Source organism: Physella acuta, unplaced genomic scaffold (assembly GCF_028476545.2).
Source record: "Physella acuta isolate Inbredline_101_S28 unplaced genomic scaffold, ASM2847654v3 ptg000824l, whole genome shotgun sequence".
Classification (NCBI taxonomy): Eukaryota; Metazoa; Mollusca; class Gastropoda; family Physidae; genus Physella; species Physella acuta.
In genome coordinates this window covers 525908-552115 of record NW_026732342.1, presented here as the reverse complement: position 1 = coordinate 552115, position 26208 = coordinate 525908, and the positions used below count along the sequence as shown (strand labels likewise).

The window sequence follows — 26208 nt, the reverse complement described above, 5'->3', positions numbered from 1 at the left end:
CTTTCTCTTTAGGTCTGTGGACTTTCTCTTTAGGTCTGTGGACTTAGCTTTCTCTTTAGGTCTGTGGACTTTCTCTTTAGGTCTGTGGACTTTCTCTTTAGGTCTGTGGACTTAGCTTTCTCTTTAGGTCTGTGGACTTTCTCTTTAGGTCTGTGGACTTAGCTTTCTCTTTAGGTCTGTGGACTTTCTCTTTAGGTCTGTGGACTTTCTCTTTAGGTCTGTGGACTTAGTTTTCTCTTTAGGTCTGTGGACTTAGCTTTCTCTTTAGGTCTGTGGACAGCTTTCTCTTTAGGTCTGTGACTTTCTCTTTAGGTCTGTGGACTTTCTCTTTAGGTCTGTGGACTTTCTCTTTAGGTCTGTGGACTTTCTCTTTAGGTCTGTGGACTTTCTCTTTAGGTCTGTGGACTTTCTCTTTAGGTCTGTGGACTTTCTCTTTAGGTCTGTGGACTTTCTCTTTAGGTCTGTGGACTTTCTCTTTAGGTCTGTGGACTTAGCTTTCTCTTTAGGTCTGTGGACTTAGCTTTCTCTTTAGGTCTGTGGACTTAGCTTTCTCTTTAGGTCTGTGGACTTAGCTTTCTCTTTAGGTCTGTGGACTTAGCTTTCTCTTTAGGTCTGTGGACAGCTTTCTCTTTAGGTCTGTGACTTTCTCTTTAGGTCTGTGGACTTTCTCTTTAGGTCTGTGGACTTTCTCTTTAGGTCTGTGGACTTTCTCTTTAGGTCTGTGGACTTTCTCTTTAGGTCTGTGGACTTAGCTTTCTCTTTAGGTCTGTGGACTTAGCTTTCTCTTTAGGTCTGTGGACTTAGCTTTCTCTTTAGGTCTGTGGACTTTCTCTTTAGGTCTGTGGACTTAGCTTTCTCTTTAGGTCTGTGGACAGCTTTCTCTTTAGGTCTGTGACTTTCTCTTTAGGTCTGTGGACTTAGCTTTCTCTTTAGGTCAGACAATTTTAAGTTAATCTTACAGTACATTAAAGTTACTAGTCGATCTTGAAAGAATTGAACTTTTCCTTCTTAAATTTGGTCCAAGTGGACTAGATGAACTGCCCGCCATCATGCTTAAACTCTGGTTGATGTGGCCAGGGGTGTAGCGAGGGGGGGCGGGGGTGCGGACCGCACCGGGTGACACCATTTAGGAGGGTGACACCAAGGCAAAAAATAGCAAAATACATAGAGAAAAACTCGAGGGGGGGTGCAAATCGAAAGTTTGGGGGGGGGGGGGGGGGTGCAAATCAAAATTTTGAAAGTTTGTCCCTGGGAAGGAAGGGTCTCTATGCCTCTGGGGGGGGGGGGGGTGACACCATTAAGTGCCGCACCGGGTGACACCCGACCTCGCTACGCCACTGGATGTGGCCAAGTTTGACATGTATACCTTGTCTACACAGGTAGTTTTTTTCATCAGTGACTAGCATAGTTACATACATCAAGTTTTTTCATCAGTGACTAGCATAGTTACATACATCAAGTTTTTTCATCAGTGACTAGCATAGTTACATACATCAAATTTTTTCATCAGTGACTAGCATAGTTACATACATCAAATTTTTTCATCAGTGACTAGCATAGTTACATACATCAAATTTTTTCATCAGTGACTAGCATAGTTACATACATCAAGTTTTTTCATCAGTGACTAGCATAGTTACATACATCAAGTTTTTTAAAAGTTGTGAATTTTTATTTCTTCTTATTTAACATTAAATATGAAGACATTTTTTCTTTTTAAATTGTTAACAAAGAAATGAATACTTGTTTCTCTGTGTTATTTATGAATAGTTCTCTTGCTAATGTTTTAAAGCTCACTTTGTAAACATTCAATGGTTCATTACAAAATGTTTTTGGGTCATTAGCTTGTAAACATTCAATGGTTCATTACAAAATGTTTTTGGGTCATTAGCTTGTAAACATTTGCATTTAAAATTATTTTATGGTGATATGTGGATCTAGACCCAATCATAAGGCGGTGGGCATCAAATGTGTGGGTCTAGAGAATCATGGGGCAGAGGGCATCAAATGTGTGGATCTAGAGAATCTTGGGGCAGAGGGCATCAAATGTGTGGATCTAGAGAATCTTGGGGCAGAGGGCACCAAATGTGTGGGTCTAGAGAATCATGGGGCAGAGGGCATCAAATGTGTGGATCTAGAGAATCTTGGGGCAGAGGACATCAAATGTGTGGGTCTAGAGAATCATGGGGCAGAGGGCACCAAATGTGTGGGTCTAGAGAATCATGGGGCAGAGGGCATCAAATGTGTGGGTCTAGAGAATCATGGGGCAGAGGACATCAAATGTGTGGATCTAGAGAATCTTGGGGCAGAGGACATCAAATGTGTGGGTCTAGAGAATCATGGGGCAGAGGGCACCAAATGTGTGGGTCTAGAGAATCATGGGGCAGAGGGCACCAAATGTGTGGGTCTAGAGAATCATGGGGCACCAAAATGTTGTGTTAGTATTTAAACAGTTTATCTAATTCATGCCTATGCTGACACAGTACGAGGGGGAGGGGGGCATCATGAATTCCTGTTGGCCTTACTCAAGTCAGGGGTCTAGAAAAACAGTGCAATTTTTAAAATGCAAGCAGTTTTGTAATCATTTCAATAAACATGTGTTGTTTTTTTTTGGTCTGATTTATTTTTTGTAAAATCAACTTAATACATACACCCATGAGCTATGTTTTATTAGCCTTTCTTGGAATATGCTGTTGGAGATTTGAACTGTATTCTAGTCAGTTTTATGTCATCAAAATTTAGCTTCATACAAGTAAAAAGCTGTCATCTAGCTTTGGCTTTAAGTAGGTGTCAATGTGGTGTACTTGGTGACAGGACATGAGCTGGCCAGTTGACAGTTTGTTCCAATGGTGGCAGAGCTGGCCAGTTGACAGTTTGTTCCAATCATGCTCTCTTATCTTGTTTAATATTAAGCAGCATTTTAATTCATCTCTACTATCATTAGAATTTAGTGTCATCTATTTTTAGCATCACTGATTTGTCTGTACTATAACTTGTAGTATAACCAGTAGCAATAGTATGAATGAGTTGTACTATAACTTGTATAACCATCCTTGTATCACCATCCTTGTATCACCATCCGTATGAATGAGCTGTATATATCAAACTTTAGTTCTACAACTGTTATAACCAATATGTAGGATATAACTTTGAACTATATTTTGGCTTGTTTGCATTGTGATGCATATGATTTTATTTTTCATGGAATAATTTTTTTTCTTATTGGATTGAACAATTGCACCAATTTCTTAAATTTGCAGTTGAATACAGGCACTTGGCCTAGGAGTACTCACATGAAAAGAATCAATGCCATAGACAACACTACAATATCTGTGCACTGTACCATAGACTACACTACATACTACAATATCTGTGCACTGTACCATAGACTACACTACATACTACAATATCTGTGCACTGTACCATAGACTACACTACATACTACAATATCTGTGCACTGTACCATAGACTACACTACATACTACAATATCTGTGCACTGTACCATAGACAACACTACAGTATCTGTGCACTGTGCCATAGACAACACTACAATATCTGTGCACTGTACCATAGACAACATTACAATATCTGTGCACTGTACCATAGACTACACTACATACTACAATATCTGTGCACTGTACCATAGACTACACTACATACTACAATATCTGTGCACTGTACCATAGACTACACTACATACTACAATATCTGTGCACTGTACCATAGACAACACTACAATATCTGTGCACTGTACCATAGACAACATTACAATATCTGTGCACTGTACCATAGACAACATTACAATATCTGTGCACTGTACCATAGACTACACTACAATATCTGTGCACTGTACCATAGACAACATTACAATATCTGTGCACTGTACCATAGACAACACTACAATATCTGTGCACTGTACCATAGACAACACTACAATATCTGTGCACTGTACCATAGACAACATTACAATATCTGTGCACTGTACCATAGACTACACTACATACTACAATATCTGTGCACTGTACCATAGACTACACTACAATATATGTGCACTGTACCATAGACAACACTACAATATCTGTGCACTGTACCATAGACAACACTACAATATCTGTGCACTGTGCCATAGACTACACTACATACTACAATATCTGTGCACTGTACCATAGACAACACTACAATATCTGTGCACTGTACCTTAGACAACACTACAATATCTGTGCACTGTACCATAGACAACACTACAATATCTGTGCACTGTACCATAGACAACACTACAATATCTGTGCACTGTACCTTAGACAACACTACAATATCTGTGCACTGTACCATAGACAACACTACAATATCTGTGCACTGTGCCATAGACTACACTACATACTACAATATCTGTGCACTGTGCCATAGACTACACTACAATATCTGTGCACTGTACCATAGACAACACTACATACTACAATATCTGTGCACTGTACCATAGACAACATTACAATATCTGTGCACTGTACCATAGACTACACTACAATATCTGTGCACTGTACCATAGACTACACTACAATATCTGTGCACTGTACCATAGACAACACTACGATATCTGTGCACTGTACCATAGACAACACTACAGTATCTGTGCACTGTGCCATAGACAACACTACAATATCTGTGCACTGTACCATAGACAACACTACAATATCTGTGCACTGTGCCATAGACAACACTACAATATCTGTGCACTGTACCATAGACAACACTACAATATCTGTGCACTGTACCATAGACAACATTACAATATCTGTGCACTGTACCATAGACTACACTACAATATCTGTGCACTGTACCATAGACAACACTACAATATCTGTGCACTGTACCATAGACAACACTACAATATCTGTGCACTGTACCATAGACTACACTACATACTACAATATCTGTACACTGTGCCATAGACTACACTACAATATCTGTGCACTGTACCATAGACTACACTACATACTACAATATCTGTACACTGTACCATAGACAACACTACAATATCTGTGCACTGTACCATAGACAACACTACAATATCTGTGCACTGTACCATAGACAACACTACAATATCTGTGCACTGTGCCATAGACTACACTACATACTACAATATCTGTGCACTGTACCATAGACAACACTACAATATCTGTGCACTGTACCATAGACAACACTACAATATCTGTGCACTGTACCATAGACAACACTACAATATCTGTGCACTGTGCCATAGACTACACTACATACTACAATATCTGTGCACTGTACCATAGACAACACTACATACTACAATATCTGTGCACTGTACCATAGACAACACTACAATATCTGTGCACTGTACCATAGACTACACTACAATATCTGTGCACTGTGCCATAGACTACACTACATACTACAATATCTGTGCACTGTACCATAGACAACACTACAATATCTGTGCACTGTACCATAGACAACACTACAATATCTGTGCACTGTACCATAGACAACACTACAATATCTGTGCACTGTACCATAGACAACATTACAATATCTGTGCACTGTACCATAGACAACACTACAATATCTGTGCACTGTACCATAGACAACACTACAATATCTGTGCACTGTACCATAGACAACATTACAATATCTGTGCACTGTACCATAGACTACACTACAATATATGTGCACTGTACCATAGACAACACTACAATATCTGTGCACTGTACCATAGACTACACTACATACTACAATATCTGTGCACTGTACCATAGACAACACTACAATATCTGTGCACTGTACCATAGACAACACTACAATATCTGTGCACTGTACCATAGACAACACTACATACTACAATATCTGTGCACTGTGCCATAGACTACACTACAGTATCTGCACTGTACCATAGACAACACTACAGTATCTGTGCACTGTTGGGGAGTACCATTATTATGACCTTAAATTATTTAGACTGGGTATTATTTAAAGCTGCGGTTGTGGATTTACACAACAATTTATTTATATTTTTTGCAAGTGTATCACTTTATTTAAAAAAATTCAGAAAAACCTTCAATTTTTAAAATTTGAACTTTACTGATGGTTTTATATTTCGACATCAATGTATGATTCTTTGATACCGTATCTTTACAATCCATGTAACAGGCAAGTGGGGCTACAAGAGTGTGTGCTTAGCTTGTCAAATATTGCTTTCTCTTTTGCTCAGATGCTTTATAAAAAAAATGAAATCTTTTTTTTTTTTTTTTTTTTGCTTTTTTTAAGTTGGTTTCATTTCTAACTGATTTGCAAAATGATGTGCCTTTGAAGAATTACCACTGTGTTTTAACATTTGGCCATGAAGCTAACAAGATGCACATTTTTAAAAATTGTTGGAAGCTCTGAGTCTTAATGAAAGTTGCATTTACTGGTCGTCACCAAATTAGTCATTCCAAAGGATTGTGTACAGTTAAAGGTTGATCCCATTTGGTTAGTGTGACAGGTTTATTTTGCTTTCAGCATTCCATAATGAACATTTTTGACCTGAATAGGTTTAACTAAAACATTTGCCTTCTTTGGATAGCTAGCCAAGTTGAACCTCTAACTTCCTGTTACTGTAGTCACATTGATGGCCAGTTCTATCATAAATTAAGTCCTGTTGACATGATGGTCTTGATTTTGACAGACGGTAGTTGCAAATGGTCTACTGACGGGACTTCTACTGATGGGACTTCTGGTTCAGTGCAGTAGATGAAACATCCAATCAAGCTGTCACCATCTCATTCATGAGCAGCTCCCAACTTGAAATCAAAGGCTGGGCCTAGCTACAGTTTCTACAGCAGTTAGTCTGTTATTTCCTCAGCTCCCGCTAAGATACTACTTAACAAATTAAGTTTTCATCCACAAGGGCTGCGACAAACGTACATTCCATTGACAATACACCGTCAGCTTCAGTTTGATGTTGAGTGACATTGACAATACACCGTCAGCTTGAGTTTGATGTTGAGTGACATTGACAATACACTGTCAGCTTGAGTTTGATGTTGAGTGACATTGACAATACACCGTCAGCTTGAGTTTGCTGTTGAGTGAGGTATTAGTCAGCTCAATAGCACAGACTTGAGGTGCTAACATGTGAGGGACATGCAGGCTACAAGTGTATGAAGGGAGGCTAGAGAGAAATACTTTGAAGGTGTTGGACTGCAGCAGTGGCATCCTACAACTGTCTGATCCTATGTTATTGAGTTGTTTTAAACTTTAAGAAATTGTTTGCTATAAAGAGATATTTTAACTTTCTCCCCTCCCAAAAATTTTGTATCTGCATTGTTATATTTCTCCCCTAATAAATTGAAATGAAAACCTAGCATATAATTGGTTGTTTTTATTTAGCACATGTCTTTAGTCTTTACAACTGTTGTGCTTTATTTTAAATTCAATTAAATCTGTATTTCATCTGATCACCATGAAACTTAAGTTGTTGAGAGTACTCATGGAAAGGTTTCTTTGAAATGAATATTTACATTTTGGGGGGGGGGGGGGGGGGGGGTTGCAATTTTGCACCCAGAGTTCTCAAGCAGCTGTCTGAGCACCAGGAATCTGTTGACTGTACAGGATGTCTGGGCTACTTGGTGATTCAAAAATACTTAATTGTGTCTTTTTCTAACCTGACGGTCCATGTGGCAAGTGAAGTAGAGTTTCTGTGACCCTGGCAAATGCATTGTATGAATTGCCCTATGCCCAGCTGTCTTAACTTTCCTTTAAGTACTTAGTGTACCCATCAGAGATGTGTAGACTGGGGACGTTCTACCATAAATGACATCACGCTATTCAAGTTTTTTTACCTCCCTTCGCCACATTAAGCCATATATAGTCCATATGTATTATAAATATACAGGCCTATTTATGGACGGGGGAGGGGTGGGGGGTTAAAAACGCATTTTAGGGCGACCATTTCGTTTAGGAGAAAGGGGGGGGGGGGGCAAAAACTAATAAAGCTCTATGTTATGTTTAAACCGTGCCCAGTTGATAGTATTATATTTAAAAATTATTAATAATTAGTAATGTTTTTTTGTTTACCTACTTTAGTCTGTTATTATACACAGTAAACTTGAGTAAACAGTTGCATGCAGCATTGTGGGGATTTGTGAACTTGCACTAAATATTCACCCCCCCCCCCCCCTTCCCCTGCTACGCCGCTGATCATACGTATGATTTATGTATATTTTTTTCAATATGGTGAAAAACATAACGGCGAGAGTGTCAAACTGTGATGCCTCAGCGGTTGACTTAACAGAGAAAAATTTGAGAATATTTAGATTTGTTTTGTGCGATGAAATTTTAAAGATCCAGGAAAAGATAATTCCAAACAGCTGATTATTAAAGTCTGAAAGAGTTAAAACAGGGGCCTTTGTTTTCATAATATAAAGAAAAATCTACTCTTTGTTATAGTTACTGAATTTTTAAAAATGTATTCTTAACATACACTAAATTACATGTATAGCTAGGTTATTGGTTTTAGGCCTACGGGCTGAATACTCTTCTCGCGCCATGCCAAACAAAAGACGCTATGGGTACCGATCTAGAAGAGATCGAACTGAAGTGAGCTGCTGCATCAAATATTTGATGTTCGGGTTCAATGTTATGTTTTGGGTGAGTACTTCAGGACCCCCACGATGGTGTGGTCAGAATCATCCTAAATTTCTTAATAAATAGATCTAATATAATAAATAGGCCCTAGGCCCTAAATAAAAAATAAATAGGCCTAGGCCTACATAGTACATAGTTAATACAGACTGTTACAGACAGTCACACAGTGAGACAGTGTGTTTGTAGAGTAGAGGTAGATCTAGACCTATTGAAAAAATTTAGGGTATAGAGTGAAGTTCCACAGCCGATCACACATAGCGAACTCCCGACTTTCATCTGGCGTTATTTTGTAACCGTTTAACACAGAAACAAACCCAGAGTACTATATTATTCCTCTGCCATTCTACTCTTAATATGTATCAATCATTTTATATTTCTACGCATAGAATTTGAGATATTAATGTTTTAGTGACGTGCTACTTGCGATATTTTTTCCCCTCTTTTTTTTTCCTGCGGCCACCTGAACCGGCTAGCGTAACGCTCGTATTTAATACGTTTTAATCCTAGTTTAATAGGCCTAACTAAAATAAATATTTTACACTTTTAAACGTGTTGTTGATTGTATTATTAATTAATAGATTGCAAAACCAAATAAAAAACATGTTAATTAAATTAATTAACGACACATTAAAAGTTGACCCAGTGATGACTCAAGGGACGCAACTATAATAATCATAACAAAGGGACGTAACAATCACTAACAAGACATAACGTAACATTTGCTTAGATATGCTTGTATGTAGAGACACAAACTAGATTAAGAAGAAGTAGATGATCGAAATAATTTAAAACAACAGAAAAAAATAGAAATTATACAGATACTAGGCTTAGCTTGATATATAGAGCATATAGAACTAGGCTAGTCTAGCTCAAGTCGTTGGTTATGCAGCGATGTGAAACCACCCTAATCGACACCCAAGCTGCGGCCACCCCTATTCACCTCTCAGGTTGCTTTATTAGCCTTATCTATCGTATGTACAGTGTCCCGCACATATTGTAGAAGCTATTTATAGTTAACCTAGTTATAAAAAGCTTTGATTGGTTGGTTTTATTCATCTCATCCGGGACCTAGTGTTTTTCATAGGGGGAACTAGAATCGCCTACGTCATACCTCGAAACTTAAAAATTTAAAAACTCGACTTCCAGAGGGAGAAAACAAAAGAATTTGACCTGGATATATTTAGAAATGGACAGGTTTACAGCAGATATCGGTAGTTTCGTATAAAACATCAAAACAAATATTGTACGAAGCGATAAACAGGTAGGCCTAGAGGCTAATAGTTAATAATTATTCATAAATATAATATAGAGGCCCCTATTCCTGCCAGCAACAATCATAGTAGTACGTGAGTACTTCATTATGTACGTCATTAACTATATAACTAGGCCTAATGGCCTACTACATGTTAAAAATGTCATAGGACAGATTAATAAAATAATATATATAGCCTAGATACTAGATAGATATGTGGTTATTATATAATATTTAAGCCCAGATCTGTATCAGTGTATAAAACACTCATACTGTAATCCATATTGGCACATACTGCTGTTCAGACCATGACACTCATACTGTAATCCATATTGGCACATACTGCTGTTCAGACCATGACACTCATACTGTAATCCATATTGGCACATACTGCTGTTCAGACCATGACATGACAGTGGGTTTTTTTAAGAAACGCAGAAAGAAAAACTTGAAGAAAATTTGTGACAAATCTAGATCAAGACTTTCAATCTAGAGTTCTAGACTAGTAAAAAAGGATTACTAAATTAGTTAAAAAGATAATGATTATAAAAAATTGATTAGCAGCAATGATTAGCAAAAACACTAAAAATCATTAGCAATGAAAAGAAATGAACAAAAGATTAATCAAAATCAGTCTATCAAAATTTGAAAATGGTCAGGAGTATTAACCCTTTGACGACCAAGGGACATATTTATCCCAAAATTTAAAATTATCACAAAATTATAATTGAAGTAACTTGAATTTGCTTTAAAACATTAATTACATGATAGACTTAATATAAATAAGGCTGCTTTCATTATATATTAGATAGTTTTGATGTCATATTTATGGGAGCTTTACATTTTTAGACCACTCGCAAAGCTACTGTTGACATTTTTATATAATAAATGCTAAGTATAAACTTTTGTTGTACTGATCAGATGATTGGACTCTATGACATAAAGTTTTGTTGTACTGAGCAGATGATTGGACTCTATGACATAAAGTTTTGTTGTACTGAGCAGATGATTGGACTCTATGACATAAAGTTTTGTTGTACTGAGCAGATGATTGGACTCTATGACATAAAGTTTTGTTGTACTGAGCAGATGATTGGACTCTATGACATAAAGTTTTGTTGTACTGAGCAGATGATTGGACTCTATGACATAAAGTTTTGTTGTACTGAGCAGATGATTGGACTCTATGACATAAAGTTTTGTTGTACTGAGCAGATGATTGGACTCTATGACATAAAGTTTTGTTGTACTGATCAGATGATTGGACTCTATGACATAAAGTTTTGTTGTACTGAGCAGATGATTGGACTCTATGACATAAAGTTTTGTTGTACTGAGCAGATGATTGGACTCTATGACATAAAGTTTTGTTGTACTGAGCAGATGATTGGACTCTATGACATAAAGTTTTGTTGTACTGAGCAGATGATTGGACTCTATGACATAAAGTTTTGTTGTACTGAGCAGATGATTGGACTCTATGACATAAAGTTTTGTTGTACTGAGCAGATGATTGGACTCTATGACATAAAGTTTTGTTGTACTGAGCAGATGATTGGACTCTATGACATAAAGTTTTGTTGTACTGAGCAGATGATTGGACTCTATGACATAAAGTTTTGTTGTACTGAGCAGATGATTGGACTCTATGACATAAAGTTTTGTTGTACTGATCAGATGATTGGACTCTATGACATAAAGTTTTGTTGTACTGATCAGATGATTGGACTCTATGACATAAAGTTTTGTTGTACTGAGCAGATGATTGGACTCTATGACATAAAGTTTTGTTGTACTGAGCAGATGATTGGACTCTATGACATAAAGTTTTGTTGTACTGATCAGATGATTGGACTCTATGACATAAAGTTTTGTTGTACTGAGCAGATGATTGGACTCTATGACATAAAGTTTTGTTGTACTGAGCAGATGATTGGACTCTATGACATAAAGTTTTGTTGTACTGAGCAGATGATTGGACTCTATGACATAAAGTTTTGTTGTACTGAGCAGATGATTGGACTCTATGACATAAAGTTTTGTTGTACTGATCAGATGATTGGACTCTATGACATAAAGTTTTGTTGTACTGAGCAGATGATTGGACTCTATGACATAAAGTTTTGTTGTACTGAGCAGATGATTGGACTCTATGACATAAAGTTTTGTTGTACTGAGCAGATGATTGGACTCTATGACATAAAGTTTTGTTGTACTGATCAGATGATTGGACTCTATGACATAAAGTTTTGTTGTACTGAGCAGATGATTGGACTCTATGACATAAAGTTTTGTTGTACTGAGCAGATGATTGGACTCTATGACATAAAGTTTTGTTGTACTAAGCAGATGATTGGACTCTATGACATAAAGTTTTGTTGTACTGAGCAGATGATTGGACTCTATGACATAAAGTTTTGTTGTACTGAGCAGATGATTGGACTCTATGACATAAAGTTTTGTTGTACTGAGCAGATGATTGGACTCTATGACATAAAGTTTTGTTGTACTGAGCAGATGATTGGACTATATGACATAAAGTTTTGTTGTACTGAGCAGATGATTGGACTCTATGACATAAAGTTTTGTTGTACTGATCAGATGATTGGACTCTATGACATAAAGTTTTGTTGTACTGATCAGATGATTGGACTCTATGACATAAAGTTTTGTTGTACTGAGCAGATGATTGGACTCTATGACATAAAGTTTTGTTGTACTGAGCAGATGATTGGACTCTATGACATAAAGTTTTGTTGTACTGATCAGATGATTGGACTCTATGACATAAAGTTTTGTTGTACTGAGCAGATGATTGGACTCTATGACATAAAGTTTTGTTGTACTGAGCAGATGATTGGACTCTATGACATAAAGTTTTGTTGTACTGAGCAGATGATTGGACTCTATGACATAAAGTTTTGTTGTACTGATCAGATGATTGGACTCTATGACATAAAGTTTTGTTGTACTGAGCAGATGATTGGACTCTATGACATAAAGTTTTGTTGTACTGAGCAGATGATTGGACTCTATGACATAAAGTTTTGTTGTACTGATCAGATGATTGGACTCTATGACATAAAGTTTTGTTGTACTGAGCAGATGATTGGACTCTATGACATAAAGTTTTGTTGTACTGAGCAGATGATTGGACTCTATGACATAAAGTTTTGTTGTACTGAGCAGATGATTGGACTCTATGACATAAAGTTTTGTTGTACTGATCAGATGATTGGACTCTATGACATAAAGTTTTGTTGTACTGAGCAGATGATTGGACTCTATGACATAAAGTTTTGTTGTACTGAGCAGATGATTGGACTCTATGACATAAAGTTTTGTTGTACTGAGCAGATGATTGGACTCTATGACATAAAGTTTTGTTGTACTGAGCAGATGATTGGACTCTATGACATAAAGTTTTGTTGTACTGAGCAGATGATTGGACTCTTGCTGCTGGCCATTGGGCTGTGGGCGTGGTCAGAGAAGGACGTCTTTGAAAATGTGACCAGACTGACCAACATACACCTGGACCCAGCCCTGCTCTTCATCGTTGTGGGCATGGCCATGTTCTCTATGAGCTTTACTGGATGTGTGGGGGCCCTCAGGGAGAACACTTGTCTCTTGTTATTTGTAAGTTATTTTATGGGGGGGGGGGGGGCAGAACATCACTGGATGTGTGGGGGGGGGGGGGGGGCAGAACATCACTGGATGTGTGGGGGCAGAACATCACTGGATGTGTGGGGGCCCTCAGGGAGAACACTTGCCTCTTGTTATTTGTAAGTTATTTTAATTGGGGGGGGGGGGGCAGAACATCACTGGATGTGTGGGGGGGGGGGGGGGCAGAACATCACTGGATGTGTGGGGGCAGAACATCACTGGATGTGTGGGGGGTGGGGCAGAACATCACTGGATGTGTGGGGGGGGGGCAGAACATCACTGGATGTGTGGGGGGGGCAGAACATCACTGGATGTGTGGGGGCAGAACATCACTGGATGTGTGGGGGGGGGGCAGAACATCACTGGATGTGTGGGGGCAGAACATCACTGGATGTGTGGGGGGGGGGGCAGAACATCACTGGATGTGTGGGGGCCCTCAGGGAGAACATCACTGGATGTGTGGGGGCCCTCAGGGAGAACATCACTGGGTGTGTGGGGGGGGGGCAGAACATCACTGGATGTGTGGGGGGCCCTCAGGGAGAACATCACTGGATGTGTGGGGGCCCTCAGGGGGAACATCACTGGATGTGTGGGGGGGGGGCAGAACATCACTGGATGTGTGGGGGGCCCTCAGGGAGAACATCACTGGATGTGTGGGGGCCCTCAGGGGGAACATCACTGGATGTGTGTGGGGGGGGGCAGAACATCACTGGATGTGTGGAGGGGGGGCAGAACATCACTGGATGTGTGGGGGGGGGGCAGAACATCACTGGATGTGTGGGGGCCCTAAGGGAGAACACTTGCCTCTTGTTATTTGTAAGTTATTTTAATTGGGGGGGGGGGGGCAGAACATCACTGGATGTGTGGGGGCAGAACATCACTGGATGTGTGGGGGGGGGGGCAGAACATCACTGGATGTGTGGGGGCCCTCAGGGAGAACACTTGCCTCTTGTTATTTGAAAGTTATTTTATGGGGGGGGGGGGTAGAACATATGAACTTAACTTATCCTCAGTCTAGCATTGTCTTTTCTAATATGTACCTAACTTATCCACAGTTCATGATTTCGTTAGCCGCCATCTTTATCCTGGAACTTCTTATAGGTATTCTTGGATTTGTCTACAAAGACTGGGTTAGTAAATAGCTGTTCCACACATACAGACAGACACATACACATACACACACACACAACCACATACATATACACACATACAAGATAAGCACAAACCAATATTCATACAAAGACTAAGTCTTAGTTCTTTTCTGTTTAAAAATAAATAAATATATAAAGCATATTTAAATTTTATTTCTTGCTGACATTCTCAATACTGTCTTTTGATACTCTCATTTCTTGCTGACATTCTCAATACTGTCTTTTGATACTCTCATTTGTTGCTGACATTCTCAATACTGTCTTTTGATACTCTCATTTGTTGCTGACATTCTCAATACTGTCTTTTGATACTCTCATTTGTTGCTGACATTCTCAATACTGTCTTTTGATACTCTCATTTCTTGCTGACATTCTCAATACTGTCTTTTGATACTGTTTCTTGTTGCTGAGAGTTGATGCTATCATTTGTTCTCTCATTTGATGTTGTCATCTGATGTTGTCATCTGATGTTGTCATTTGGTGTTGTCATCAGATGTTGTCATCTGATGCTATCATTTGGTGTTGTCATCTGATGTTGTCATTTGGTGTTGTCATCTGATGCTGTCATTTGATGCTGTCATCTGATTTTGTCATCTGATTTTGTCATTTGATGCTGTCATTTGGTGTTGTCATTTGATGCCTTATGTTTCAGGTTAGGGATTCAATCCAATCCCAGGTGAGGGAAATGATCATCAAGTATAGAGATGACCTTGACCTAAAAAATTTGGTTGACTGGGTACAGCAGGACTGGGTAAGTTGATGACAGGGAGCCATTCAGTTTATAAAACAAAAAGACGGATTGACACCGTTCTTCCGATCGCCATGAAACTTAGGGGAGTTCATTAGAACACTACAGGGGGGGGGGGGGTCTGCAAAAAATAAAAAATAAATTAATTTTGAATGAACAGAGCCCCTGGAGGGTTCGGTAAATAAAAATAAAAGTCTGATGTGGTTGGACACCGTTCATCCATGTGCTATGAAAATTTGGGGAGTAAATGAGATTTCTGTGAAACTTCCCAAAGCTTCATGGCGATCGGATATATATATATACATATATATATATATATATATATATATATATATATATGTATGTATGTATGTATATATATAAGTATATACGTGTGTGTGTATATATATATATATATATATATATATATATATATATATACCTAATCCTAATCAAAGATTATAATATTGAAAGTAAATGTTAGTGGCTCTTTAAAAGCTGGGAAATTTTGTAAATTGTAATTTTTGACTCTTCTGTCTCAAAAGGTTTCCGACCCCTGCTCTATGGCATCAATTGTGGCATGTTCTCTAAGAGCCTTGATTTATTTCCACAGTTAAATTGCTGTGGTGTCCAAGGCTATAAGGACTGGGAATCCAATATTTACTTCAACTGTTCATCTCCTGGAGTAGAGGCTTGTGGCGTGCCTTTCTCATGCTGTAAACCTAAATATGATGTATGTTAATATACCCTAAATATGACATGTTTGTAAACATAAATATGACATGTTTATAAACATAAATATGACATGTTTGTAAACATAAATATGACATGTTTGTAAGCATAAATATGACATGTTTGTAAACATAAATATGATATGTTTGTAAACATAAATATGACATGTTTGTAAACATAAATATGACATGTTTGTAAACATAAATATGACATGTTTGTAAACATAAATATGATATGTTTGTAAACATAAATATGACATGTTTGTAAGCATAAATATGACATGTTTGTAAACATAAATATGACATGTTTGTAAACATAAATATGACATGTTTGTAAACATAAATATGACATGTTTGTAAACATAAATATGACATGTTTGTAAACATAAATATGACATGTTTGTAAACATAAATATGACATGTTTGTAAACATAAATATGACATGTTTTTAAACATAAATATGACATGTTTGTAAGGTTCTTGAGTGTCCACTGTATACTGTTTTACTTTCTCTGTTGACATCTTCATAGTCCAGTCTATGGCCAGCAGAAGCAGGAATGGTGAAAGTAGGCAACCATGCCTTACTCCGGTCCATACAGGGGTCATGCCAGGAGTTTACACTCCCGCTGGTATAGCTCTGGGGGTCATGCCAGGAGTTTACACTCCCGCTGGTATAGCTCTGGGGGTCATGCCAGGAGTTTACACTCCCGCTGGTATAGCTCTGGGGGTCACGCCAGGAGTTTACACCCCCGCTGGTATAGCTCTGGGGGTCATGCCAGGAGTTTACACTCCCGCTGGTATAGCTCTGGGGGTCATGCCAGGAGTTTACACTCCCGCTGGTATAGCTCTGGGGGTCATGCCAGGAGTTTACACTCCTGCTGGTATAGGAGTCATGCCAGGAGTTTACACTCCCGCTGGTATAGGAGTCATGCCAGGAGTTTACACTCCCGCTGGTATAGCTCTGGGGGTCATATCAGGAGTTTACACTCCTGCTGGTATAGGAGTCATGCCAGGAGTTTACACTCCTGCTGGTATAGCTCTGGGGGTCATGCCAGGAGTTTACACTCCTGCTGGTATAGGAGTCATGCCAGGAGTTTACACTCCTGCTGGTATAGGAGTCATGCCAGGAGTTTACACTCCTGCTGGTATAGGGGTCATGCCAGGAGTTTACACTCCTGCTGGTATAGCTCTGGGGGTCATGCCAGGAGTCAACACTCCCGCTGGTATAGCTCTGGGGGTCATCAGGGTGCACAGGCAGTTTACTTTTCAAATCAAACATAAAACTTTTATCTTGCTTGTAAAAATTATAATTATAATGACAGTGCTCGTATTTTTCAAACAAAAAAAAAAACCAGGCACAAGATGACGTCACCACCCCTCTCCAAACTTGATTTTAAAATAAAAAATATTTACTGGGCTTGTGACCATTGAGTGGGCTTGTGGCCATTGAGTGGGCTTGTGACCATGTTATGCCGCGGGCCGGCTCGTATATGTATAATTCTCTTCTGGGAGCCGTTAGAAGACAAGCTGCAAGCGCCTCCTTGCAGTCCCCTCTCTTTCTCTCTTTCTCTCTATCACTATCACTACCACCCCCACCCCACCCCCACATTGTCTGGTGAGCTGTGTTCACTCTGTTTACATTTTACAATCATAGAGAGGGTTTGGTGACGGCTATTAGGGGCAGATAATTTAGTTTGAAACGATTTTAAACTTAGAGGAGGTAACTAAGAGGAGGCTGCTTTCACGTGGGGGGGGGGGGGGGGGGCGGAATGGGGGGTTTAGTGTTTTTAAGCAAATATTTTCAATCACCACTGTCCGTTCACTTTAGTTCAATTATCCAACCCAGTGTATACTTAGGTGTGACATTAATGTCGCTCTACACAATTGTGGTGGTGAGGTGTGAGTGTGTGGAGGGGGGTGAAGATAACCAACTCAGATTGAACATAGCGTCAGTTTTTAGATGACTGTTCTAAACATACATATATATTACACAAATATATATTACTCAAATATATATTACAGAAATAGATTTAAATAAGGAGGGGGGGGTTTGTAACTGTTTTATATACTTTGTAATCGCAATCACTATCGCCCAAACTGAATACTACTACTTCATCGTGATGACGTTGTTGAACTTGTCAAAATTTTCCCACCACTACGCAGTTTGCTCATAAGTAAATTTAAATAGAGGTGCCACATCAGTTGTATTTGTTCCTGTATTGTAATTTTAAAAAAAAATTAATCACACTATTCAAACTGTATATATAAAATAATTATGTGTGAAGTTTTATGTATAACATTTTCTAATTCAATTATTCGTAAGCAAATACATTATACAGTTGCCTTAAACTTATCACCTCTCTTGCCAAGTTGTACTACCCGTAGAGGTTTTTTAAACATTGCAATGCATCGTAATGGTTATTTTTAGAATGGCAAACTGATGCATCTGTTAATATGTGTTGTAAACGTAGACAATACTAGACTAGTACAATAATGCTTAATTGCTGCATGAAAAGAAATCTTGTGATTTACATAGATGTGCCGACCAAAAATATTTTTTAACAAATATCATTGTTTAAAACTTTAAGTTAAAAAAGTTTCCAAAAAGGCGCCACTTTGCTGAAAATGGCCAGAGGGGGAGCGGCCGCTCCCCCTGCTCCCCCCCTGCGTACGCTACTGCATGTGACCTCAAACTACAGCTCTCTTTTATATCATTTTTTATGAGTGAAAACACAGCATGTGACCTCAAACTACAGCTCTCTTTTATATCATATTTTATGAGTGAAAACACAGCATGTGACCTCAAACTACAGCTCTCTTTTATATCATATTTTATGAGTGAAAACAAAGCATGTGACCTCAAACTACAGCTCTCTTTTATATCATATTTTATGAGTGAAAACACAGCATGTGACCTCAAACTACAGCTCTCTTTTATATCATATTTTATGAGTGAAAACACAGCATGTGACCTCAAACTACAGCTCTCTTTTATATCATATTTTATGAGTGAAAACACAGCATGTGACCTCAAACTACAGCTCTCTTTTATATCATATTTTATGAGTGAAAACACAGCATGTGACCTCAAACTACAGCTCTCTTTTATATCATATTTTATGAGTGAAAACAAAGCATGTCACCTCAAACTACAGCTCTCTTTTATATCATATTTTATGAGTGAAAACACAGCATGTGACCTCAAACTACAGCTCTCTTTTATATCATTTTTTATGAGTGAAAACAAAGCATGTGACCTCAAACTACAGCTCTCTTTTATATCATATTTTATGAGTGAAAACAAAGCATGTCACCTCAAACTACAGCTCTCTTTTATATCATTTTTTATGAGTGAAAACAAAGCATGTCACCTCAAACTACCAAGATTTATAATACATCTTCACGTGGTGAAAATAGAACATGTACCTCAAACTAGCAAAGCTCTATAAATTGTATTATAATCGCAACTTAGGTTTGTCTAAAATGCTTTAAGTAATTAAAATTCTGATCATGTTAAAATTAAACTTAATTGCTACTTTTTGTTAAATTGTAAAATTTTTATGTTTTAAAAATTTGTTTATAAGGGAAAGATTAAACTGGAAATATGCAAGACCTAAAAATGACCACGAATCTAAAAATGATCTGCATTGTAAATGTGTTGTGGATTTGTATACCTCTTTGTTTTTGTAAAATAACTATCTTTTGTGAACCTACATATGGTTTGTGTTTGTGAACCTACATATGGTTTGTGTTTGTGAACCTACATATGGTTTGTGTTTGTGAACCTACATATGGTTTGTGTTTGTGTACCTAAATATGGTTTGTGTTTGTGAACCTACATATGGTTTGTGTTTGGGAACCTACATATGGTTTGTGTTTGTGTACCTACATATGATTTGTGTTTGTGAACCTACTTATGATTTGTGTTTGTGAACCTACATATGATTTGTGTTTGGGAACCTACATATGATTTGTGTTTGTGAACCTACATATGATTTGTGTTTGTGAACCTACTTATGATTTGTGTTTGTGAACCTACATATGATTTGTGTTTGTGAACCTACATATGATTTGTGTTTGTGAACCTACATATGATTTGTGTTTGTGAACCTACTTATGATTTGTGTTTGTAAACCTACATATGATTTGTGTTTGGGAACCTACAAATGATGTGTGTTTGTGAACGTACATATGATTTGTGTATTTTTTTTTGAGTTGGGTCATCACCTTGGCCTAGATGTCCAATCCTGATTGGTTTGTAATTTTTTGAGTTGGGTCATCACCTTGGCCTAAATGTCCAATCCTGATTGGTTTGTAAATTTTTTTGAGTTGGGTCATCACCTTGGCCTAGATGTCCAATCCTGATGGGTTTGTTGGCCTAGATGTCCAATCCTGATTGGTTTGTTGGCCTAGATGTCCAATCCTGATTGGTTTGTTGGCCTAGATGTCCAATCCTGATTGGTTTGTTGGCCTAGATGTCCAATCCTGATTGGTTTGTTGGCCTAGATGTCCAATCCTGATTGGTTTGTTGGCCTAGATGTCCAATCCTGATTGGTTTGTTGGCCTAGATGTCCAATCCTGATTGGTTTGTAATTTTTTTTTTTAGGAAGAACTTATCAACAGACACTGTGGCTTTGAGATGATGAAATCAGATCATGTAAGTCAATTATTGATTGAAGTCAATCATATGAGTAAATCATTGATTGAAGACAATCATATGAGTAAATCATTGATTGCAGTCAATCATATGAGTAAATCATTGATTGAAATCAATTATGTGAGTAAATCATTGATTGAAGTCAGTGATGTGAGTATATCATTGATTGCAGTCAATCATGTGAGTAGTTTAGTCCCTAACCATATTTAAGTTTGAGCAAGTGTGAAAAAATGAATCCAGTATTTTATAGTTTGTTGATTCAATTCAGTGCTCTGACTAATATATTTGAGTCAGATAATCGTGCAGACCTAACAATTGCCTTCTTTAGGTGACCTAATGTTGCCCTCTTTAAGTGACCTAATCTTGCCCTCTTTAGGTGACCTAATCTTGCCCTCTTTAGGTGACCTAATCTTGCCCTCTTTGATTGACCTAATGTTGCCCTCTTTAGGTGACCTAATCTTGCCCTCTTTGATTGACCTAATCTTGCCCTCTTTAGGTGACCTAATCTTGCCCTCTTTATGTGACCTAATCTTGCCCTCTTTAGGTGACCTAATGTTGCCCTCTTTGATTGACCTAATGTTGCCCTCTTTGATTGACCTAATGTTGCCCTCTTTAGGTGACCTAATGTTGCCCTCTTTATGTGACCTAATCTTGCCCTCTTTAGGTGACCTAATGTTGCCCTCTTTGATTGACCTAATGTTGCCCTCTTTAGGTGACCTAATGTTGCCCTCTTCAGGTGACCTAATGTTGCCCTCTTTATGTGACCTAATGTTGCCCTCTTTAGGTGACCTAATGTTGCCCTCTTTAGGTGACCTAATGTTGCCCTCTTTCGGTGACCTAATGTTGCCCTCTTTAGGTGACCTAATCTTGCCCTCTTTAGGTGACCTAATATTGCCCTCTTTAGGTGACCTAATGTTGCCCTCTTTAGGTGACCTAATCTTGCCCTCTTTAGGTGACCTAATGTTGCCCTCTTTAAGTGACCTAATGTTGCCCTCTTTAGGTGACCTAATGTTGCCCTCTTTAGGTGACCTAATGTTGCCCTCTTTAGGTGACCTAATGTTGCCCTCTTTAGGTGACCTAATCTTGCCCTCTTTAGGTGACCTAATGTTGCCCTCTTTAGGTGACCTAATCTTGCCCTCTTTAGGTGACCTAATCTTGCCCTCTTTAGGTGACCTAATGTTGCCCTCTTTAGGTGACCTAATGTTGCCCTCTTTAGGTGACCTAATCTTGCCCTCTTTGATTGACCTAATGTTGCCCTCTTTAGGTGACCTAATATTGCCCTCTTTAGGTGACCTAATGTTGCCCTCTTTAAGTGACCTAATGTTGCCCTCTTTAGGTGACCTAATCTTGCCCTCTTTTATTGACCTAATGTTGCCCTCTTTAGGTGACCTAATCTTGCCCTCTTTAGGTGACCTAATCTTGCCCTCTTTAAGTGACCTAATCTTGCCCTCTTTAGGTGACCTAATCTTGCCCTCTTTAGGTGACCTAATGTTGCCCTCTTTAGGTGACCTAATCTTGCCCTCTTTAGGTGACCTAATCTTGCCCTCTTTAGGTGACCTAATCTTGCCCTCTTTGATTGACCTAATGTTGCCCTCTTGAACTGACCTAATCTTGCCCTCTTTGATTGATCTAATGTTGCCCTCTTTAGGTGACCTAATCTTGCCCTCTTTAGGTGACCTAATCTTGTCCTCTTTAGGTGACCTAATATTGCCCTCTTTAGGTGACCTAATGTTGCCCTCTTTAAGTGACCTAATGTTGCCCTCTTTAGGTGACCTAATGTTGCCCTCTTTAGGTGACCTAATCTTGCCCTCTTTAGGTGACCTAATCTTGCCCTCTTTAAGTGACCTAATGTTGCCCTCTTTAGGTGACCTAATCTTGCCCTCTTTGATTGACCTAATGTTGCCCTCTTTAGGTGACCTAATGTTGCCCTCTTTAGGTGACCTAATGTTGCCCTCTTTAGGTGACCTAATGTTGCCCTCTTTGATTGACCTAATGTTGCCCTCTTGAACTGACCTAATCTTGCCCTCTTGACCAGGATTTTGACCGGGCTACAAGAATCAACACCCTAGGCTGTATCCCCGCAGGTGAGAAGTGGCTGGAGGTCAATCTTATACCTGTGGCAGGTGTAGCTGTGGGCGTGGCACTGCTACAGATTCTTGGAATTTGTTTTGCTCAAAATCTGCGCAGCGACATTCATTCTCAAAGAGCCAAATGGACCCTATGACAAGTAGCAGAGGTCTAGCCAGTCTATATAGGAAGCTGGGGGTTGTATGGTCAGGAGCTGAGCTAAAGGAGACAGATCAGGCAGGGTTTTGTTCACATCCCCGTATGTATCAACAGATTGGTATTTTGGGTTTTTTCCATGCCTTGTACTGTGTACAAAAGAATTTAAAAATAAGTGGGTTTTTTTAAGCAAAGCACACAGTTTTCCACAAAGTAAAAAAATGTGGCCATTTAAAAAAAAATATGTATTCAAATTGTAGGCATCTGAAAGCAGCATTTTTTTAAAAAGTCAGCTATCTTGTTGTACAGTTGTTGTGAACAAAGCTGAAAGTATAGCTGGCATGTTTTGGTCAGTTGGTGCTGAAGGTCAGTTGGTGCTGAAGGTCAGTTGGTGCTGAAGGTCAGTTGGTGCTGAAGGTCAGTTGGTGCTGAAGGTTTTGGTCAGTTGGTGCTGAAGGTTTTGGTCAGTTGGTGCTGAAGGTCAGTTGGTGCTGAAGGTCAGTTGGTGCTGAAGGTTTTGGTCAGTTGGTGCTGAAGGTCAGTTGGTGCTGAAGGTCAGTTGGTGCTGAAGGTCAGTTGGTGCTGAAGGTCAGTTGGCGCTGAAGGTTTTGGTCAGTTGGTGCTGAAGGTTTTGGTCAGTTGGTGCTGAAGGTTTTGGTCAGTTGGTGCTGAAGGTTTTGGTCAGTTGGTGCTGAAGGTTTTGGTCAGTTGGTGCTGAAGGTCAGTTGGTGCTGGAGGTCAGTTGGTGCTGAAGGTCAGTTGGTGCTGAAGGTCAGTTGGTGCTGAAGGTCAGTTGGTGCTGAAGGTCAGTTGGTGCTGAAGGTTTTGGTCGAGGGTTCTTGTGGTGGTGGCTAGATCTCTATGATATCAAAATGTCAAGGATCACACAATTCTGATCCTATTTACTTTAACCATTTATGCTTTGACAAATCTGCATTGAAGTTATGTTTCATTACTGGACATGGTCCAGAGCTTATAAGGCGTGCAACAAAATTTTTGCTAATGATTCCATACATATGTAAGGTCTGACTAAAGATTCCATACATATGTAAGCTCTGACTAAAGATTTCATACATATGTAAGGTCTGACTAAAGATTCCATACATATGTAAGGTCTGACTAAAGATTCCATACATATGTAAGGTCTGACTAAAGATTCCATACATATGTAAGGTCTGACTAAAGATTTCATACATATGTAAGGTCTGACTAAAGATTTCATACATATGTAAGCTCTGACTAAAGATTTCATACATATGTAAGCTCTGACTAAAGATTCCATACATATGTAAGCTCTGACTAAAGATTTCATACATATGTAAGCTCTGACTAAAGATTTCATACATATGTAAGGTCTGACTAAAGATTCCATACATATGTAAGCTCTGACTAAAGATTTCATACATATGTAAGCTCTGACTAAAGATTTCATACATATGTAAGGTCTGACTAAAGATTTCATACATATGTAAGCTCTTCTTTCATCAGTTTCAAAGATCTGTACATTTTTTGTAAGGTAAACATTTTTAAAATTTGTTTCCCATTGGTATGTATTATTAGAACTAACATGTTCATGTTTCTATTTTATATTTATGTCAATTATTTTGGAGCATTTTGAATATTTTTGGCAAGTAAATTGTAATGATATTACTTCATCATGAGATAGAATATTTGAATGTGATAGTTTCATTTTTAAATAACAAACAATTACAGACCAAATTACCTCATATGGTTAGATATCATTTTGTTTGTGGAAAGATGGTGTTTTTATCATTGTGTTAGTCCTGTGTTATGGGTGTTTTTATATCATCATGTTAGTGGGGGGGGGTCAAATGTCACTGATGGTGTGTTTGGCTTATTATTGCTCACCATATGTTGACATCCACATGTCACCATATGTTGACATCAACGTGTTGTCATATGGTGATATGGTGATAGACACATTCAGTTACAAATCTGTTTACATGTTTATAGGTATGCAACATATTTATATGATTGTATCTGTGTGTTGTGTACATGTTTATATGTATGCAACATATTTATATATGTGTGTATCTGTGTGTGAGAGTGTATCATTTCTGATCTAGGCAAAGCATGAAATTAATCATTTCATTAAGTCATAATTTTGGTCATTGTTCATTCTGTCATAATTTTGGTCATTGTTCATTCTGTCATAATTTTGGTCATTGTTCATTCTGTCATAATTTTGGCCATTGTTCATTAAGTCATAATTTTGGTCGCTATATTATAAAATAAAGACCTATACTAAAATTTTAAAAGCGACCCACATTTTTTCTACTTAGTTATTGAAATAGTGTTACATTATTTATTTTTGTTTTCTTCTAGTGCATCTATAAAAACTTGTTATTATAAAGCGTTTCATTAATTTTTTAAAATTCTAGTGCATCTATAAAAACTTGTTATTATAAAGCGTTTCATTAATTTTTTTAAATTCATGTCCAAAATTCTTCTGGCTGGATTAAAAAGCGTGTTACTTGAATGATGTATTTGAGTAACCTTTTGATACAAGTGTGTGTGTGAAGGCCATTAAAAAGCCTGTTACTTGAATGATGTATTTGAGTAACCTTTTGATACAAGTGTGTGTGTGAAGGCCATTAAAAAGCCTGTTACTTGAATGATGTATTTGAGTAACCTTTTGATACAAGTGTGTGTGAAGGCCATTAAAAAGCCTGTTACTTGAATGATGTATTTGAGTAACCTTTTGATACAAGTGTGTGTGTGAAGGCCATTAAAAAGCGTGTTACTTGAATGATGTATGGGCCACGATGAAGCTGATAGTGACAGTTATAGATTTAAATTTAATACAAATCTTTGTGTGTCAAAAATGCTTTCCTGTGTTTCATCTTTCTATCGTATTTCATCAATGTTTTCTTGTGTTTATGATCATCTTTCTATAGTATTTCATCAATGATAAATTGATATTACCACATATTAGTCAATGATCTTTGCATAGAATTAATGAAACCTTTCAAGGTATTAAACATAGAGCAGGGTCAAATGTTCATTTCTTTCTATTTCTGAAAACTTTATTTAACTTAAGAAGCAGAAATTAATTTATTTTCTTGAATTGATTGTGATCAAATACTCAAAATTTTGCTGAACATTAATGAGCTTGTTAGTTCCATTAGAC

The 26208-nt window shown here is 38.1% G+C and overlaps 1 protein-coding gene across 5 annotated transcripts; it reads left to right on the top strand.

Annotated features, from left to right (window-relative positions):
- The first annotated feature begins 8407 nt into the window (after nucleotides 1-8407).
- On the top strand, nucleotides 8408-25523 carry LOC131951733 (tetraspanin-5). Of its 5 annotated transcripts, XM_059314108.1 has the most exons (10): nucleotides 8408-8656; nucleotides 13347-13541; nucleotides 14624-14698; nucleotides 15372-15470; nucleotides 16060-16179; nucleotides 20784-20834; nucleotides 22870-23537; nucleotides 23572-23645; nucleotides 23686-23754; nucleotides 23795-25523. In XM_059314108.1, the coding sequence occupies exons 1-7, from the start codon at nucleotides 8555-8557 to the stop codon at nucleotides 23056-23058; spliced, it is 831 nt and encodes a 276-aa protein (XP_059170091.1). In that variant the 5' UTR covers nucleotides 8408-8554; the 3' UTR covers nucleotides 23059-23537; nucleotides 23572-23645; nucleotides 23686-23754; nucleotides 23795-25523. The 5 variants fall into 5 exon arrangements, with proteins under 5 accessions (XP_059170091.1, XP_059170093.1, XP_059170090.1 ...); XM_059314110.1 differs by having other exon boundaries at nucleotides 22870-23645; nucleotides 23709-23754; XM_059314107.1 differs by having other exon boundaries at nucleotides 22870-23645.
- The last annotated feature ends 685 nt before the right edge of the window (nucleotides 25524-26208 follow it).

What these genes read in the sequence shown, in the direction of transcription:
- LOC131951733 (XM_059314108.1), top strand. Translation starts at nt 8,555, where the DNA reads ATGCCAAACAAAAGACGCTATGGGTACCGATCTAGAAGAGATCGAACT. An exon ending in GGTTCAATGTTATGTTTTGG is followed by an intron (nt 8,657 to 13,346) that starts GTGAGTACTTCA and finishes TGTACTGAGCAG; the next exon opens with ATGATTGGACTCTTGCTGCT. An exon ending in GCTGTAAACCTAAATATGAT is followed by an intron (nt 16,180 to 20,783) that starts GTATGTTAATAT and finishes TTTTTTTTTTAG; the next exon opens with GAAGAACTTATCAACAGACA.